This window comes from Arvicanthis niloticus, chromosome 21 (assembly GCF_011762505.2).
Source record: "Arvicanthis niloticus isolate mArvNil1 chromosome 21, mArvNil1.pat.X, whole genome shotgun sequence".
Lineage (NCBI taxonomy): Eukaryota > Metazoa > Chordata > Mammalia > Rodentia > Muridae > Arvicanthis > Arvicanthis niloticus.
Genome location: NC_047678.1, coordinates 19993975 through 20013935, shown reverse-complemented (window position 1 = coordinate 20013935; position 19961 = coordinate 19993975). Strand labels below are relative to the sequence as shown.

Here is a 19961-nt window from a genome sequence, read left to right as displayed (position 1 = left end):
CTCCACAGTAGGCAGCCCTGGCTTTGAAGCTCTCCTGTGAGAGCCCCTGCATTGTTGTCTGGGTTCTCCATTTCTACCTTGTGATAGTTTGAATGAGCATGACCCCCCACAGGCTCATAGATTTGAATGCTTCATCACCAGGAAGTGGTACTAGTTGAAAGGATTAGGGTGTGTGGCCTTGTTGGCAGAGGTGTGGTCTTGTTAGAGGAAGTTTATCACTGGAGGTGGGCTTTGATGTTTCAGAAGCCCAAGCCAAGCCCAAAGTCTCTCTTTCTCTCTCCCTGCTGTCTGCACCACGTCTGCCTGCATGCCCATGCTCCCTGCCATGATGACAATGGACTAAACCTCTGAAACTATAAGCCAGCTTCAACGAAATGTGTTCCTTTATAAGAGCTGCCTTGATCCTTGGTGTCTGTTCACAGACATAGAGCATTGACTAGGAAATGCATTTTCCACTCTGCAATCTTCTTCTGCCAGATCCCATTTCGGCCACCTTCACCTTGCCCAGGTAAAGTGCCTCAGTAAAACTGGCTGTCTTCCTGCACCTTGATCATTGCATCCCAAATTGCACCACCCTCAGTCTCCACAAAGCTTGGAAAAAATAACAAAGAGCGACATAATAAAGAGGTGTATACATCATTATATTTAAATGTTCACTATAATAAATAAATGCTTTCACACTAAAAAAAATAGAATCTAAGCCACATGCTACCACGCACACCTTTAATCTCAGCACTCATGAGGCAGAGGCAGGCAGATCTCTGAGTTCAAGGGCAGCCTGGTCTGTAAAGAGAGTTCCAGGACAGCCAGGGCTACACAGAGAAACCCTGTCTCAAAAACACCCAACCCCTCTCTGCCCAAAAATATAGTCAATATATTAAAAACTCATTCAGAAATGATCTCAAAAATTAAATTTGCGGTTCTAAGGGGACAAGAGGCTTCATCCAAATTACTCCTTTTTATTACCCATGACCAAGCTCTACCAGGTGACACAACTCTGAGACTTTCCCCCAAGGTCATCCTGGGCTGGGTGCAATGGTGTCCTGGTTAGTTTTAAATATCCATTTGTCACAACTGAGAGCCTCCGCAGAGGAAGTACTTTGAGGGCAATGTCTGTGAGGGATTATCTAGATTGTTCATGGATATAGGAGAACTCAGTCTACTGTGGGCAGTACCATCCCTACACAGATGGTCCTGAACTGTATAAAAAAAAAAAGCTAGCCGAGTACGTACAGCTGCAGTTCGCAAGCGGTATCTATCCTCCTAGTATGTTTCTTTGGCTGTGAAATAAATTCCTTGGTCAGAGGTAGTGCTGTGTGGAACAGCAAGTAGGCCTATCTACACATTCCTTCACCTCCTGCAAGAACAAAGCCTTTCTTCCTCTAGGGTGCTTTTGGTTGGAGTGCTTATCACAGCCACAGAAATGACAGTAGGACAGCTAGCCTCTCCCATGCCACCACAACACTCTAATGCCTAGCACTCGATTACTATGACTGGCCCTGGCAGCAGGCACTTTTGCACCTCGTACCTCTGTCTGCACCCCAACTCAGTAGTGAAAAGCTAGAGTCCACCACAGACTACCTAACTGGTAACTGACCCAGGACCCAACTCTACAGTGACGTGCAGATGACAAAAACGTAGAAACAATAACTATTTTCAGTCTGGGCTAGACATGGAGATCATGGAAGAAGCACTTGGAAGTCCTGTTACAATCCTTCTCACGTTTACACAAGACACAGCACCAGGACCCAGCCTTTTGGGGTAGCGGTCAGGGAATGGATAGAGGTCCCATCTGTCTCCTGTTCTGCTTCTCTTCAAGGGAAAGACTTCTTGGCTGCTCGTGAGAGCAGGAGGTCTGACAGCCTCTTCCATTTGGGTGAGACAAGCCAAGAAACAAGGCTAAGCCCTCTGGCAAACAGGCAGAATCACCAGCCAGGAATCCTGGGTCGTGACCCAGAGCTCCAAGGGCTAGCATCACACTTTTCTGGGAGCTTCGAGTGGGACAAAGGCTTTGGCTTCCCTCTCTGGCCCAGGTCGTGGGAGACATCTTCCAAAGATGAGATCTCCAAGTCACTCTCATCTTCTGAAAGCTGCAGAGGTAGAAGAGGAGGAGAAAATAGACTTTAATAAATGCAAGATGGTGGCAGAGAGTTCAGAAATGGGGGGGGGGGGGGGGCGGGAGGGGAGTGATGATAGAAACGAGAGCAACTGGGAGAGGAGACTCCTCGCCCTGCCTTTCAAGCTCCCTGCCTCTGAAAACCTGCTCCAGAGACTCAGGGCCACAGTGATGCGATCCTCCAGTATCCTACTAACAGGGCCAAGGCAAGTACCTTGGAGAGGTTCATATGGTGGTCTGACTGTTCATGTTTGCATTTAAACCTGAGCAGCACGAATGCTCACAGTATCATCTATGTGTGTTAGACTATTAATGTTCACTCACAATAGAGGAAGAGGAAGAACTTAGAGATCTTTCCACGGACTCCAAGATGAAAGCAATACAATATGTAATAAAAAGGTGGAGTGGTAAGAGGCACCTACCACCTAGAATACTTGCGACAAAGGTGTTCATTTCTCCGTCTGGCGGAGTGTGACACCACTCCGATGCCTGCCCTTGGTGGACGTTGCTTTACATCCAGCCCTGTGTTGGGGTGTTCTGTGAAGTGAGGGCTGGACTATGGAAGAGACAACACAGGAAGACAGCAGCCACAACAGGAGGCTCTCGGGGGCAGGAGATTAGGAGATAAACCTCCTCAGAAAGTACTTATATAATAAACCAAAAGGCTTTTAAACATTAACCTGGCCACAAGGGAAAAAAATCCAAAGTGGTCATCTTTCTATGTCTATAGCAGCAAAGGAGCCAATGTGACACGCAATGGCCTCCTCAGGATACATCAAACCGATGCTTGTTAGTTTCTCTCCCTCAAATTTGGAGCTGGCTCTCTGTGGGACAAACTCATCTTCATGCGTCCTACCTGAGACTTTCTTGCTGGTGTGGAAGACCTCTGAAGGGCAGCGTTGGGCCTTAAGAACATATTGACCCCTCCAGAAGGTTTCTTTGCTGGAGTTTCAAGCTGTTTCTCGAGGTTTTTGACCATCGACTGCACCAGTGTTCCTGGAAGAGGGACAAGTAGCCGTGTCACTGGAACAAGCCTGGAGCATAAACGCTTCGTCCCTTTGGAGCACATCTAGGCTCCAGTGTGGACAGATGGATAGAAAGAGAGTTAAGAGGAAAAAGACAGGCTTAGCACCTCCCCTCCCCCAAAGAGGGAAAAGAAGACAGAAGGTCCAGGCTAATATTAGCCTGGTTTCAAGAGGCTTAGAATGACTAGATAATTTAAAAAAAAAAAAAAAAAAAAAAAAAAAAAAAAAAAAAAAAAAAAAAAAGCAGCCTGAATAATATAAAGATAGATGATAGATAGATAGAACAAAACAAACAAACAAACAAACAAACAAACTGAATGCTTTGATAACATAACTGTGCTGAGTTAGGCGTGGCCGCTGTTGGAGGTTTGGAAAGATAGTCCCTCTAATAAATCCAAGGCAGAAGCAGCCTTTCCTTTAATTCATGTAATCCTGTAATTCATGAACTACAAAGATGTTGTCAGGCAGTGTGTGATGGTTCATCTTGTCAAATTGACTGGATTGGGAATGGCCTAGGGAATTAGTACAGCACACCTCGGTCCCGGCCTGTGAGACATTATCAAAGGCACTTAGGTCCTGAGGGCTCTAATCTGATCAGTGGATTAGTGGATCAATCCCCTGATTGATTCATCCTGGGGTGACATTTTAGAAGTGTGGTGAAAGGTAGAAGATGAGACCCAGTTGGAAGAAGTAGTGTACTGTGGGCATGTCCTAGCCTTTCCCTAAACCCTTTCTCTGGATTTCCTATTGCTGGGATATGATCTGCTCCAGAGACCCCCTACAGTGACAGATGGGCTGGCATCTGGGAACCAAGCACCAAAAGAAACAATTCCTCTCTTTATGTTGTTCTTGGGTACTTTAGTCACAGTAATGTAAAAGTAACTCCCGTGTTTTCCTTCAACACCTCCACCCACGGACAAACACAGAAATAATATTAGTATTACAAGAACAACTTCCTGTGAATTCCATGCAGGAAACAGGTGTTAACGAGTAACTCAGATTATCAGTGGGCTCCAGATTCATGGTAAACCAAGATGATCAAGACGCATAGCACAAACTTCACCCAGCTCCCTGGATTCAAATGCTAAGACTCTCTGCAAACTTTTGGAGCTGTAACAGCCCTTAGATGATTGATCATTGTGGCCACTGGGGCTGAATGGTTCAGCGCTTATGAGTGTCTACCTTGTGCCCTCCTTTGCGAGTTCGAATCCCGCTGTCTCTATCTCCCATGTGACTCTCTCCCTGAGTTTCATGGGGAAAAAAAAGTGTCTACCTCATTTGGCCTGAGCTTGGTTACCATTAGTCAGCTCATAACCACCTAAAACTCCAGCTTCAAGGATTCCAACGTCCTCCTTTGGCCTTCACCGGCATCTGTATCACTTGCACATACCCGAACATAGACTTGTACATAATTTTTTTTTTTTTTTTTGGTTTTTCGAGGCAGGGTTTCTCTGTGTAGCCCTGGCTGTCCTGGAACTCACTCTGTAGACCAGGCTAGCCTCGAACTCAGAAATCCTCCTGCCTCTGCCTCCCAAGTGCTGGGATTAAAGGCGTGAGCCACCACCGCCCGGCTTGTACATAATTTAAAATGAGTCTTTAAAATACAGAAAAGTTTATCAAATCCCTCTGTGCCAAGCACTGAGTTGCTTGACCCCCTTATTAGTTGTCTCATTAAAATATGTCATTTTACAACAAAGAAACCAAAATCCTTGTACAAGATAGTAACACAGCCAAAACTGTATCAGTAAGACCATGAAACACAAAGGAGGTGAGGGGGCTCCCCAAACCTCCAACATTTAGACACCCAGTGACACAAATATGGGGTAAAATAAGTCCCACCCAAGTCTCCTGGCATTTCTGAGACAAAGAAGAAACGCCAGCTCAGAAACACCATTCCAGGGCACAGAGAAACAGGAACTAGAGAAGGACTCACCTGAGGAAGCCAGCCCGCCTGAGCCCTTCCCAGGGGATTGGGCACTCTCCTCTGAGGTCTCAGAATCAGACCAGCCCCAGTTGTCCTCAGGCTGGGGTGCTGACCTAGAGGGAGCTTTAGGAGGCTGAAGAGATACGCGTTGCACCACATCTCCCTCTGGCTCTTCTTCAGAACTAAAAGGTAGGGTGCTGCTGCAAGACCAAATGAAGGGAACACGGGCCAGAAAGAAATACTTAAAAGCCAGACTTTGCTTTCTGGTTTGCCCAGAGCCAGCCCCGCTCCTCTTTCAGGCAAAACAGAGAGCTCACAGTGCTTAAGGCCCTCCCTACCCTTCCACTTCAGCCATGGGCTGAAGGGAGACATGGGAAGGAGAGGGGAGGCCTGCCTGGACTGGGAGTAAAGGATTCCCAGTCTCTTCTCAGAAGCTCATGAGGAATATGACCTGAGGCACCTCCTATATGCCTGTTTGTCCCCTTCCCTCCCCTGTGATGCACAGCTCTGTAAACGTCTAGGATAGGCTTCCTGAGGCCAAGCACCACCACCTCCGACCCTACAAGAGGCCAAAGTCTAAAGCTCACCTCAGCCCAGGCCCAGGGGAAACAGGGATACTGGAGGGTCCATGCACTCTGGGGCGTGGAATGGGGGTGGACACCTGGGTGAGGCTGGGGCCATGGCTGCTGTGGCCTTGAAGAGTTGGCGTAGAAGGCTCTGCTGGCTTGGACGGCAGTGCCACAGTCAGCGTCCTGGTCTTTGGCCGGACCTCCCTTGGGGCCAGTGTGACCCGCTGGCTTTTGACTAGAAATACAGAAAGAACACAGAATGTGCCAATGTGGGGCCTGTAGTCCTGAAATAATGTAGAAGAAAGTCTACACCAGAGATGATTAAGCCATGATGCACTGACCATCGCCTTAAGTCATGAGTCCCTCTGCTAGGACAAAGATCCAGTTTCGTCAGATGCTAGGATGCTAGATGCTAGTATCTCAGGGTCACGCCATCATTACAGACCAGAGAAGTCAACCAGTCTGACTTTGCTCACAACCTCACAAGAGGCCTGCAGGAAAACACTGCTGCCACCAGAGGTCACTACAGGACTACATGACTACCAAGAGCTAACAGGCCCTTTCAATTCGTAGCCAAAGTTGCTGTGCCCAAGGCAGACAATCAGAGACCACCCCTCCATTTTCCACATTGCATTGGGACCCACTGGGAGACAGTGCACCCAGAGATGTTTATTCATGGAAATCAAACCGGAGAGGAAGTGTCTCACAGGGAGCTAAAGTGCTTTCCACAAAACTTCCATGTATGCACTGAGTTCATTGAGAAGTGTTTCTTACTGCTGTAGCTCAAGGTCAAAAATGTCTGTGATACACTGCTCTCAGAGAATCTGTTTATTCAGAAGTGGGAAGGGGTATGCTGAAGAAAGGTGAAAGGCAAACAAGTCTGCAGAGAGGAGATAACAGCTTGCAGCTACCGTGTGCTAGTCACTAAGCAGAGCTCTTTGCATAGGTCTGTATGACACCCGGCATATCTTCAGGCAGTGATTCTCCTGCTTTACAGGGACTTTGAGCTATGAAGGAACTTGCTCTCAGCTCCACAGAACAAAGGCGCAGGTGCAAACCCGGCCGTCCAACTGCCGCTACATCCGGCACGCAGCAAGCGCCCAAGCAAGACTCGTGATCTAAGCCAGTGGTTCTCAACCTTCCTAATAACCTCGGGGCCCTTTAATACAGTTCCTCATGTGGTGCCGAGCCCCAACCATACAATTATCTCATTGCTACTTCATAACTGTATTTTTGCTACTGTTATGAATTGTAATGTAAATATCTGATATGCCGGATATCTGATATACAAACCCATGGGGAAAAGTGTCATTCGACCCCCAAAGGGCTCACGACCCACACGTTGAGAACCCCTTAGACTCTAAGCAGGTGTAGGTGAGCACCTGTCACAGGGCTCGTGGGGAATGTGAGAGGAAGTGGACTCAGAGCAGGAAGGAAAGGTCCATAAAGTATCATGAAAAGCTAATCTCTTCTCACAGTTAAGGATTTGAACCCCAAAGCTAGGGAAAGGGCAAAGAGGAAAGAAGCTTTCTCCTGGCTTTAGAACAAGAGCAACGGAGGGAAAGCTGACACCTAGAAGCAACAGACATCCTTCCTTTTCCCCTGAGAGACAGGACTCCAAGGACATTGCCATGCTTCCTGTCCTGCCTCTCCTGAGTATCCAGCACTCCTGGGTCTGGCTGACTCCCGTCAGTCCCTGCTGCTTTCTCATGTGACTGGGCAGGTCCTGGTACGAAGCAAGGCAAGCATAAACTGTACTAAGTGTAGGAACGTTTGGGTGAATGAGAGAAGGAATACAAGTTCAGATCCAAGCAGGAGAGCCACCTGTCTGTCAGAGACATCTGCAAGGCCTAGAACTGCCCTTCCTTTAGAGATGTTAAAGTGAGGATGACTTGGGATGGAGTTTCTCAGATAATCACATAATTTTTTACCATATTCTTATACTACATGCCCTGTTATCTCTTTAACATGTTGCATTAAGTAATAGCACGTAAAATACTGGCTTTGTATGTGTACGAGGAATAATTCTATTACCCAACATGATTGCTGTGCCAGGAATTTTTTTTTCCCAATTCATGTATCGAATAAGAATAAATTGTAAAATAATTGGTCTGTGTAGCAACTAAAATCATCTCGAATGTCCCCAGAGATAGGCAAGCTGCGCTCGGCAAACTTTAATTGCACAAATGGCATCCTTCCGGTGGCCGTGCACACCCACAATGAAGAAAATGAAAGAATCTGGGCATTCTTTAATTCTCCACCCAAAGCACCAGGGTCTCAACCCAACCCCACCCTTGAGGTTGCCACAAGCTCAGTTCCTCAGAGAAGCATCCTGACAGAAGGAGCAGCATCCTCCACCTCAGGCAGAGCAGAATCCTATCCTCGGGCGGTGGTCTCAAAGCCAGGCCTGCCCTCGGCTTACCTGGAGGCTGGCCATCTGGCTGGGACACCACGGTGGTGCTCTCCCATCTCTTCTTCACCCTGCTGCTCACCTCCTTGTTGAGTTTTTCCCTCAGACTCAGAAACTCTCGGAAGCTTCGGGCCATCTGCTCCCGTTGGGTTCTCAGCACAGGTTCCAGGCGTCGGAGAGTCTGAGCTGAAATTCCCTTTGTGTCCTAGAGGAGACAAAAGTTTACCCTCGTCTGCACAGGCTCCCTCCTCCTTTGCCTATAGCTGCTGACACAGAGCCACTGTGACTGGTGTCTGGCCTGTTATGTCGGAGGGTTACATGGGAACAGAGGGTGAGCTTCACACATTGCAGGAACCTTGAAGACTCGGGGTTTGGGAGCTCTATCCCCACACACTACATGGGCTTCAGCAAAGGGCTACATCATGGTTCACACAGCGAGGGACCTGATGGGGCTTTCCCAGCGTACAACCGAATCCAGCGTGAGAGCGTGGCCTGCTTCACTTCACACCTCTCCTGGGACTACTATGTTCTTCCCTGCTTAACGATGTTTCAAAAACTGGACTACAAACAGCAGTGTGCACTTCTAGAAGTTTCCCGGGCTTCAGCCACCCACCCAGAGCCTAGGAGAGGGCCTGGGAGGCATCCGATCCCAGGTGAAAATTTATCAAAATTAGACATTTTTAAATACACCCGGGCCTGGATTAAGCAGCAGATGAAGACAGAGCAATCTCAATGAGCAGCTTTGCAAAACTAAGCCTAGCTGTCTGTGGTTGTTTTCCTTGTGTTTCTAATCTTACTCACTGAAATGTGAATGGTAAGTTCAACGTTATGATGCTTGGCCGCTCTAACATAATGCACCTTTACTTACTAAGAGATGTCCCTGATGCCCATGTCCACCACACACATCCAGGAACAGCCACATGCTCCACACAGAGACAGTGGACTCGATAGACATTCATGCAAATGGGACTGGTGCACAGACCAGACTCAGCCAGTTGACTGCCCTCTGCCATCTGATTAGGAGATGCAAGGGAAAAAGTACCCAATGAGTGGAGACCATGGAGAGGGACCAGGACTTAGGGGAGAAAAGAGTAGAGAGACCTCTCGGCTGCTGAGAGCTGACAGAAGCTTCCCAGGCAGAAATGAGCACAGGAAGAAACAACTGACCCTGCAACGTAAAGAACAGTAAATCACCTCTCTAGGTGACACCACTTTGGGTCTTTGTTCTAAGTCTCAGCCCTTAAAACAGTCCCTCATGGTAGGGTCACACTACATTAATTCCAACTCCCTGGAGGCTGGTGTGAGTTCAAGGCCAGCCTGAGCTGTACAGCAAGCCAGTCTTTAAACACATAATCAAAAGACTAACTCAACAGTGGCCTAGGAACTGACTCTCTTTATCCCCATGCCTTCCAGCTTCTCTTCCAAGGTGTCCTCCAGGATGGGCCGGAACTGCTTCAGCCAAGTAGGGTTTTTCCTGAGAGCTGCTAACACCTTCCACTGCTCCTGCTGCTCCTCACGGGAGGCTTCCAGCTCTGCAAGAGGAGACAGTAAGCAAGGTCAGAACTCTCTCCTGAAACCAGCATCCCCAGAGCCCTGCTGTACCTGCCAGTAACTCCTGTCTCTGATAACTCTTGTCTCCAGTCACTTCCTGTCTCCGGAGTGAGTTGAGAGCAGACCGCTCCCACGTGTCCACCCATGGGCCAGAAGATGAGACATTTTTCCCTCTGGGTGTCACTGTCTCAGACTTCCCACCCACCTTCTACGCTTCCATCTCCTGCCATTCTGGATCTCAAAGATATGGGCTCAGTCAGTCTTGAGACAGGTCAACTTAGAGCTTTTGGTTTGGAATTAAGCCTTGAAAACAACTTCTTCCCTGGACTCCTCTCTGGTCTCAGATGCCAGACCAGCTCCAGCCTCAGCCCAGCCTCCACCTGATACCATCTCCAGCCACTGACTTCTCTGCTACCACTAAATCTGATTCTGTTCTGAACCCGATTAAACCCCAGACAAGATCTTCCCCTCAAGTCCCCTCTCTAGGTCACGGTCTTTCCTCCTACAGTGTAGTATGTATTGGAATTACTTGACCTAAAAATGCACATACATGGTCCCTCCCAAGTCAACCCCAGCTGTATTGTTGGGACCTACATAAAATATTAAGGACTAGATAAAATGTTATGGCCTAGATAACAGTTATCTGGCTAGCCTACCATTATAAGGAAATTCCCTCAAATGGTTCTGCTGTTACTAGGAAATTTTCTAATGCCAAGATTGATTATATATTCTGCTATGGTCTATGCCTTGAGTAGTGGTCAAATAAAGTTTAAGTTCCTAGGACCTCCCTGGGAACTGACATCCTACTTGGCAGAAAAAAAAAAAAACATATATATGTGTGTGTGTGTGTATACACACATATATATATAACATACATATATATACATGTATGTTTTTTATATATACATATACATGTATGTATACATATATATATATATATATATATATATATATATAGAGAGAGAGAGAGAGAGAGAGAGACATATACAGAGACATTCTGGTTGGAAACTTAAGATACGGATGTTAGACAAGTCCTATCTTCTTTTTTTTTCTATCTATTTTTTTATTTTTTCAAAGTCCTATCTTCGTAGACAAGTTAAGACATGAATATTAGACAAGGCAAGTCCCCTGCCCAGTTGAATACCCCAACCAACAAAGACAGAATAAATGTAAAACAAAGACATGTTCCTAAGGAAATCCCTTATTCCTAAATCCTGATTTGGTAAAATAACTTGGCACAGGTGTTTGTGGATTTGGGGCTTAAAAACCTTGTAGAATCTTAACTCAGGGTCATGGTTCAGTCCTCAAGTCTGGACCATGGCCCTGGTCGACTAGTCCTGGGGTGTATGCTCAATAAACTATCCCTGTCTGACTGAGATCAGTGTTCGTGTGTTTTTTAAGGCGACTCCTGGACCACAAGACGTATATCTAGGAAGGGTCCTAGAATCTATATTTTCCTGTGCACAGATGATTCTGATGGAGGTGAGTCATATACCATACTTTAAGAAATACTTGTCCATGGGTAGAAAAACGAGTAGGTAGATACAATAAAACGTGCTAACTGCTACAGAGGGCCAGGACATGGCGATACTGGTGGCAGGGGGGTCCCAGGAGTTGTTCTTCTGGGCCTGTAGGGTAGTGGTTCTCGACCTTCCTAGTGTTACAATCCTTTAACACAGTTCCTCATGTTGTGGTGACCACACCCCCCCCCAACAACCATCAAATTATTTCATTGCTACTTCGAAACTGTAAATTTACTACTATTATGGATCATAATGTAAAATGAACCACAAATAGTTGCTCTATTGATTTTCCTAGGAAAATCACCTCAACTACCTCAGCCAAGAATGAGCAGAGCAGCCTATCTGCTTTCTTCACTGACAGAGAGAAAGAGAAAGAGAGAGAAAGACCCACCTTCTTCAGAAGAGTCCTCCTCCTCTGTGGCCACAGTCTTTGGCAGCTCTTGGACTTCTGAGAAGACAGGAACAATTAGTGGCACCAGAGCCCTTCAGCCCACCAATGACACAAAGAAAGGTTTAGTAAGTACCCCAAGTGAGCGCTAGCCTGGAAGGGCCAGCCCTCCACAGGCTCGGCTTTACCAGAGGGGTAGAATGGGAAAAGGTCACAAACACAGACATTGGAGGCAGAAAGATCAGGTTCACATCTCAGCTCTGCCCCCAATGGCTGTGCAGGAGCTGACAGGTCCCTGAACCTCACTCAGCGTCTGTTCTCTCATGTGGAAGACAGCATAATAACACCCACCCCATGTTAGTCACAGCGTAATATGAAAATGCACCTGAAGAATTCTGCCCGGCGCTGCTGTTACTAATGGCATGCTACAGACATGTTGAATCAAAAAAGGCCACTTAAGAGCCCAGCTTCAACAACACCATGCCCAAGACCCTCACCTTCTCCCTCCCACTGGAGACTATCAAACCAGACATGAATCTGTGAGAGCTGATGGGAGGCCTTCACAAAAACACCCTCTTTCTCATAAGCCCTGCCCCTTGCTCAGTTCCAGCCTGACAACACACTGCGTGTCCCCTGGACTGCTATCACCACTCCTCTACCCATAAGTCACCTGGGCAATGGGAGAGAAAGAGCCCAGGACAGCCCCAGAGACTGATACTAAGCTCCCATGGAAGACTTACCCTCCACCTTCCTGAGGGACAAAGTCTGGATCTGCAAAAGGCAGGATAGAGCAGGTTACAGCATCAGAGGACATTAGAGGGACTCCGTTCTGCTCTGAGCAGTAGCTCTGCCCAGAATAGGGAAAAAAGGGCAGCCATTGTTGCCACGCCACCCACCAAGGGCTCACTACTTAGCCCCATGAACACAGCATCTCCCACTGTGTGCATATGTGGAAAGACACCACCCCAAGGAAGAATGGTACTCCACAGTCCTGGATGGCAGCCTGCTCAGCTCTCTGAGGGATGTGAGACCAGGACTGTCTTCAGAGAACTATTCCTTCAGGGCAGGAGCCCATGGAAGCAGAATGAAACAGGGGTACAGTTGGTATGGAAGTTAAATTGATGTAAGACAGGTCAGGAGAAGGTAGACATTCTAGCCAGGGATGCAGACACCTGAGCTGAAGCACATGGGAGCACAGAGGCCAGACAGCATCCCTGCCTGGAGGCCTGACCCAGTCACTCCCTAATCTGCTCAACACACCTTTCCCAACAAAGGCATTCTTGTTCCTCTCTCACAGGTTGCAGACTGGGCAGTCGAATGTGCAACTTGACCTTAGACCTTGGTTATACTGTCCATCCGGTTTATAGCTGTCCAGCCATGTTTGGACGGAGAGCTCTGAACCAGCAAAGGGTCAAATGTTGTTAGCAGCCAACTGCTTCTGGTGTTCTTGGTTTGTCTGTTTGTTTTGCCACGCAGAACCAATAAGAAACAAGCTGGCTTCTGAATAAAAGAAGCCACTTACAGAAGAGAGATGCAAAACAGGAAACTTTGTCCATCCTCAAGTCCTGGTTCCCTTTCATTCCCTAACTCTGCTGTTCCCCAGCCTTGGGCTATGAAGCACCATTCACCTATACGGTGTATCCTCTCTTCTGCATTGGCTTGGGTTTTTATCACCATGTGCTGGTGTTGAAGTTCTCATCGAATGTCAATCCCCAACTGTTTCCCCTTACCTATCTCTCCTTCAGCCACTGTAAAAACCAACTATGTGGGGTTGGAGAGATAAAGCAGCAACTGAGAGCACTCACTATTCTTGCGGAGGACCCAGATTCAGTTCCCAGCAGCCTCTCATCACAACCTTGTGTAATTCCAGTTCCAGGGGACCCCACAGCCTCTTCCAACCTCCAAGGACACCAGGCACACACACATTTTCCAGGGAGAATACCCATTCACACAAAAAAATGAAGAACCCTTTTTAAAAATGATGCTCTTCCCCAGTGTCTTAGCTAGGGCTGTGACAAAACACCATGGCCAAAAAGCAAGTTGTGGAGGAAAGAGTTTATTTGGCTTATACTTCCATATCAAAGTCCATCATTAGAAGAAGTTAGGACAGGAACTCACACAGGGCAGGAACCTGGAGGTAGGAGCAGATGCAGAGGCCATGGAGGGGTGCTGCTTACTGACTTGCTCCCCATGGCTTGCTCAGCCTGCTTTCTTACAGAACCCAGGACCACCAGCCCAGTGATGATACCACCCATAATGGGTTGGGCCCTCCCTCCTTGATCACTAACTGAGAAAATGCCTTACAGCTGGATCTTATGGAGGCATTTCCTCAACTGAGGCTCCTTCCTCTCTAACGACGCTAGCTTATGTCAAGTTGACACACAAAACCAGCCAGTGTCTTTAAAGTTATATTTGCTCACCAACACAGCTTTGACCAATCACATATCACCAAAGTCTTGGGCTGGCGAGAGAGCACAGTGGATAGAGGCACTTGCTGCCCCAACCTGGTTAGATCCTGAATCCACATAAAGGTAGAAGGAGAAATGAACTCCCCAGACTTGCCCTATGAGCTCTCCATGTGTGCTGTAATGTGCTCGAGCTCACACACCTGAAATAAATAATTAGTTTTGAAATGTTTGGGGAAGAGGCCTTTTCATCAACTTCTTCCATCTAATATGATTGTAATAGTTGGGGCTGTGATGCTATCCTGTAACTACGACAGCTGAATGTGAAGGTGAAATCAGAGTTTCTCAGTGGCACCAATGTGGTGCGAACCACAGCCAGCAAGTGTTGCCTCTTTGGGTCTATGATCAACATAAACCGCTACTACCTATTTATTCTGTCATCATGAGCCAGCAAGTAATAGTTCTGAAGGCACACCTCCAGAGTGAACTAGAGGTGGCTTACAGCAGCAAAGAGGCCAGTGTTTGCAGGGAGCAGGGGACAAAGGTACTGTTATATAACAGTTTCCTCCCAGACTGAAACATTCCATCTTGCAGTAAACTCCTTAAGCAGGAAGGTAACCTACTCAAAAGAGCTTCAGGAAGTCCCTGAAACTGACCAGATACACTAAGCCCCGCCCTGCCAGCATAAGGAATAAAAGCTGAGAGTCCCACTCTCAGGAAGCTAAGCTACAAAGACTCTCAGACAGACAAGCTGTGCTTCAAAAAGGTTCTGAGACCAACCGAGCTGCCTACAAAAAGCAGAATCCAGGTGAGCTGCCTGGAAGAAGCCTAGACCAACTGAGTCTCTTGGAAAGAATACTCTCCAGCTTGCTGAGCTGCCTGCAGGCTGTGCAGTGTGGTCCAGGTTTCCAGCTTTTGTGAGCAGTCATCCATGCTGGGGCAGGTTTTGGTAATGCAGCTATCACATGTGTACCCTCATAAGTAACCCCAGTAAAACTCACTGGCTCACCAAGTTGGACTTTGGTGGTATCTATACTTTAGACTGTCATGGTTCCCTAACTGGGGTGAGTAGATCTGCATGCTGTGTCTCCTAGAAAAAGTTTGTTACATGACAGGTGGATACAGTCACTGAAAGAATATGGCTAGACAGCAGAAAAGCATAACTAACAAGGGGAACGAGGACAGGAAGAAGGAGCCAGACAGTGGCAGTAACTCCAGGGTTATGTGGAGAACAGGAAGCTGAGGCCGCAGGTGGAGCTCAGAGGGCGTAGGGACAGCTTTCCCACAACCCTGGCCTTTCAAAGGGGAGCTGAGTATGGCTGGTTGGGAAAATTACCAAGAACTGGTGAAGAGCCATGGCACCCAGCTTTAGGAGGTGCTCAAACAGCCAGCAACTTCTGGCTCACTGGCTTATTAGAAAACCTCCTTGGAAGCCATTCCTTTATGGAAAGGAGGCTGGCTAATAAGTTACATCTGTGAACGCATTGTAAGGAGCACAGCTCTGGGTTCCACCAACCTCACAAGAGTACAGGGTTGCAGAAAACCCTGTGCAGACTTAATCAAGCCTGTTTCATCAGCCATTAAATCAATGGCTCTCCACCTGCGGGTCACGACCCCCATGCGGAGGGTCACATATTCCGTATTCTGCATATCAGATGTTTATATTACAACTCATAACAGTAGCAAATAGCAGTTATTAAATAGCAACAAGGTAAATTTTATGGTTGGGAGTCACCACAACATGAGGGACTGTATCAAAGGGTCACAGCAATAGGAAAGATGGGAACCACTGCACTAAACAAAAGTGAAGAGAAAGCAGTGCCTATCTTGAAGGGCAGTTTGAGTTTTAAATAAGGTCACACAAAAACTGCCAACCTGGGGCCAGGAGTCTTGTGTGGTCTCTGGTGGTAGAATGAGCTATTTGCTATGGCCCACATGACTCCAGCCTAGAGGGAGGTGGCTACGGCCTTTAATTGCGTGCTTCTCTTAACTCCTCTTTGGGAGTCTAATGACATCAACTGCATGAGCCATCCTTACAGAGAAGAAGCCTGGCAGTTGCCACCCCTGATTAGGGAAAGGATGGACATACCGTCTCCTCCTGGGACTCGATAAGCCTGGCTTGTTCTTGAAGCTGGGCACGGAGGGCATTGATATGGCGTTGAGACTGGGCAGCTGCTTTCTTCTGATCCTGAGACAGGGTGACATGGAGCCTCTCATTCTCTTCCTGCAGCTGGTGGGCAAAAGAAGGTTGGTCAATAAGATGTCTGATAGGGCCCCAAGGGCCCCAAGGGAGAAGGGCAGTCTCTATAGCCAAATGCTCCTGGTGGACCTCTCCTGAGGCAAGACTGGATCTTTAAACTGTGTAGGTGGCTTTTTTCTTTTAATTTATTTATTATGTATGCAGTATTCTGCCTGCATGCCAAAAGAGGGCATCAGATCTCAGTATACATGGTTATTAGCCACCATGTGGTTGCTGAGAATTGAACTCAGGACCTCTGGAGGAATAGCCAGCACTCTTAACCTCTGAGCCATCTCTCCAGCCCCAAAGGTAACTTTCTAACAATTCTAGCTTCCTTCTACTTTGAGTACATTTTTTGAGCTATGCTAGAGAAGAAATGACAAGAGAAAATGGAATGCAGGCTCCCAGGATCATGGACAAAGGTCAGATGTAGTCATCCACTGAGAACATTCAGGTAAGAACAACCACTCAAAAATCATCAAATTCATCTTCAGATAAAAACAAGTGAAGAAAATGTGTTGCCACCCCTGATGTAAGAGCAGACATTTAGTAATACTTGCATAAAGATACTCCATGGAATATAAATGATATAAAGACATCATATGTGGGGACTGGGTGGCCCTATAATCCAACGGGAGCAAGTGTCCCATGGATCAAGCTCTGTCTGCCATGCGTCATGGCATCTTCTGAGCCATGGGCCAGCAGAACCTGAGAAAGTTAACCAGCAACCTCCCTAACTTGCCTCCTTCCCATGGGCATCTACACAGAATCATGCTCTTTGTCCTGAGATCTGCTGCTCTGTGCTCAGGTATCAGTGTGTGAGCCCTTCACTAGACTCCCTGTGAAATATCACGGAGGAGGTCTGATCTACCTAGTTCTCCCTGGCTATGGAGGCTTACAAAGAATCCACACGTAATAGAGCTGATAACTCATCTGAAGCTTATAGCACGCAAGGGCCTGAAGCAGGTACCACTTAGCAGGATGCATGGAATTCAGAACATAGTGGGGGGGGGGGGTTACACTGCAACAGGCTAAGGCATCTGTAGGATGGGCAGATGACCCCATTGTATATTAAAGCGATCTGACAGCCATGAACAGTATTAGCAAAGAAACACCTGATAGCCAATTCTAGGTAGAGAATGGGATGGGGTTGGGAATGGGGGTGGGGGTGAGGGGTAATGCTGAATAGGGAGAGGTCATGGGAAACCAAACTCTTGCTGCCAAACAAGAGTTACCTGTCTCCTCTCAGCTGCCCGCTCTTCATGCATGGCCTTCATTTTTCTCTTCCACTCTGTTTTCTGAAAAAGAGTAGAAGCTTGTCAAATGGAGCCCTCTAGGTAGTAAAAAATATAAACTATAAAACTATGAAAAAGTAAAAAGTATGACTGGTCCTGGTCAGCTGGGAAGACTAATGGAACAGAATAGAGGACCTGAACCATGTGGGGAAAAAAACGGAAACAGCCTGAGAGAGAATAGGGGCATGGACGATAAGACTACTGGTGTTTAAACAAATAGCTAACTGACCAGAAAGGAAAAACAAACAAACAAACAAAGAAAAACTGCAAAGGCCTGTTTTAAATGAAAACCAACTATAGACAGGTCAGATAATTACACATAAAAATCAAGACAGTAAAAATAATAATAATTGCTGGGCAGTGGTGGCACATGCCTTTAATCCCAGCACTTGGGAGGAAGAGGCAGGTGGATTTCTGAGTTCGAGGCCAGCCTAGTCTACAGAGTGAGTTACAGGATAGCCGGCACTATACAGAGAAACCCTGTCTCGAACACCCCCCCAAAATAATAATAATAATAATAATAATAATAATTAAGGCCACAGAATTACTCAAAGAAAACACAGGAATATTTTCCTTTTAAATTTCAGAGTGGGTACAACAATCAAGAAGAGACGGAGAGATACCCAGCAGTTAAGAGAGCCTGCTGCTCACGCCGAGGCCTTGAGTTCAGTTCCTAGCACCCATATCAGGTGGCTTGCAACTTGCCTGTAACTCCAGCTCCAGAAGACCCAACACCCTCTTCTAGTTTCTGCAGACACCCTCACACATGCATGCATATACACAGAGACACATACATACACAGGAATAAAAATGAAGATGACTCTTTTTAAAAGGCTGACTGCTTAATAACTTTTACCACAGAAACTACTTTTTTACAGCTAGATGACAATAAAGTGAAGTTGAAAAGCCAATAGAAGAATGGAGAAAAATCAGCCACAAACAACTATAATAACAAAAGGCTTAATTTCTGCCTGTTGGGCTGGAGAGATGGCTCAGTGGTTAAGAGCACTGACTGCTTTTCCAGAGGTCCTGAGTTCAATTCCCAGCAACCACCTGGTGGCTCACAACCATTTGTAATAGGATCTGATGCTCTCTTCTGGTCTTCTAATGTGTCTGGTATATCTGAAGATAGCTACAGTATACTCATATACATAAAATAAATAAATAAAATCTGTTTTTAAAAAGTCTAAAATAAAAGTCCCACATGTTATACAAAACTCAAAACTGGGTAAGGGAGACAGAAATAATAGACAATAGACAATGAAGCAAAGAAAAAAAAAAAAAAAGAAAAAAGAAAAAACCCAATGCAGTGGCTCGTGACTGTAACTCGAGCATTTGAAAGCCTGAAGCAGGAAGGTCTGGAGTTCAAGGTTAGGGTCTTTCTCAGACACACAGCAAACAGGGGCCAGCCTAGGCTACATGAGAACCATCTCAAAAAGTTAAAAGAAAAAAAAGGGGGGGGTGGAGAGCAAAAAAAAGAAAGAAAAAAGAAAGAATATGAACAGAGTTCAAGTTTATAGGAAAAGAAAGGTGTTTTGTGTGTGTGTGTGTGTGTGTGTGTTTGCGCACACACGCAAGTGCACACATGTGCACACATATGTGTGTATGTGCATTTGTACATGCTTGCATGTGTGTGTGTAGGCCAGGTGTCACTCTCCATCTTATTTTGGAGACAAGGTCTCTCACTAACCAATTAGCTAGATTGACTGAGCGGTGGGCCATGAGCCTGGAAACCTGTCTCTGTCCACCCCTCCCACCCTCACCCCAGCTCTAAGGTTCTAGAATTCTTCGTTCCTGGTTTAATGTGGACTGTGGGGATCTAAACTAAGGTCCTCATGTTTGTATTGCAAGCACTTTATTGACCAAGTCCTCTCCCCAGGACAATGACTTAAATGACGTAAAATCCATCTTGTAGATTAGTTTTGCAAGTTGTTTGTTTGTTTGTCTGTCTGTATACTTAACACAAACTAGAGTCATCTGAGAAGAGGGACCTTCAATAAGAAAATGCCCCCATGAGACTGGCCTGTAGACAAGCCTGTGGGGTATTTTCCTACTAGATAAATGACATGTAAGGACCCAACCCACTGTGGGCAGTGTCATCCCTGAGCTGGTCCTAGAGCAAGCCTTGAGGAAAGGAAGCCATTGAGCAGTTTTCCTCCACGGCCTCTACTTCTGTTCCTGCCTCCAGGTTCCAGCCTTTGCTTCTGTTGATGATGTACTGTGACACAGAAGTGTAAGCCAAACAACCACTTTCCTCCCTAAGATGCTCTTGGTCTTGGTGTTTTAACATGGCAATAAAAAGCCAGTGGAACACCAGGAAGCCAGCCTCAGCACCTTTCTGCAGACAGGCTTCCAGCTTTTTTCTCATCCACCCTTGAAGAGCAGACATGGATGCTCGCTCTCCCTTGGGTTGCAGTGCTGACTGTCCCTGTTGTGACCTTATAAGTGACATCCACGTCCTCTACCTGGACTTAAGCAAGCTTCTCCCAGTGGTGGCCAGAGTAGACAGGGTACAA

General features: G+C 46.7%; 1 protein-coding gene across 7 annotated transcripts in view; it reads right to left on the bottom strand.

Moving 5' to 3' along the window:
• Positions 1 to 620: 620 nt before the first annotated feature.
• The window catches only part of Dzip1l (DAZ interacting zinc finger protein 1 like), a 37096-nt gene continuing 17755 nt past the window's right edge, over positions 621 to 19961 (bottom strand). For 5 of the 7 annotated variants that reach the window (XM_034484654.2, XM_034484655.2, XM_076918003.1 and 2 more), the window contains 10 exons: positions 17386 to 17448; positions 16001 to 16141; positions 12247 to 12277; positions 11510 to 11566; positions 9434 to 9576; positions 8057 to 8249; positions 5653 to 5869; positions 5075 to 5265; positions 2973 to 3112; positions 621 to 2090 (listed from right to left, as the gene is read on the bottom strand). In XM_034484654.2, coding sequence (XP_034340545.1) covers positions 1926 to 2090; positions 2973 to 3112; positions 5075 to 5265; positions 5653 to 5869; positions 8057 to 8249; positions 9434 to 9576; positions 11510 to 11566; positions 12247 to 12277; positions 16001 to 16141; positions 17386 to 17448 — 1341 coding nt within the window. In that variant the 3' untranslated portion in view covers positions 621 to 1925. The remainder of the gene's footprint in view (positions 2091 to 2972; positions 3113 to 5074; positions 5266 to 5652; positions 5870 to 8056; positions 8250 to 9433; positions 9577 to 11509; positions 11567 to 12246; positions 12278 to 16000; positions 16142 to 17385; positions 17449 to 19961) is intronic. The other 2 variants (XM_034484656.2, XM_076918002.1) reach the window with 2 other exon arrangements.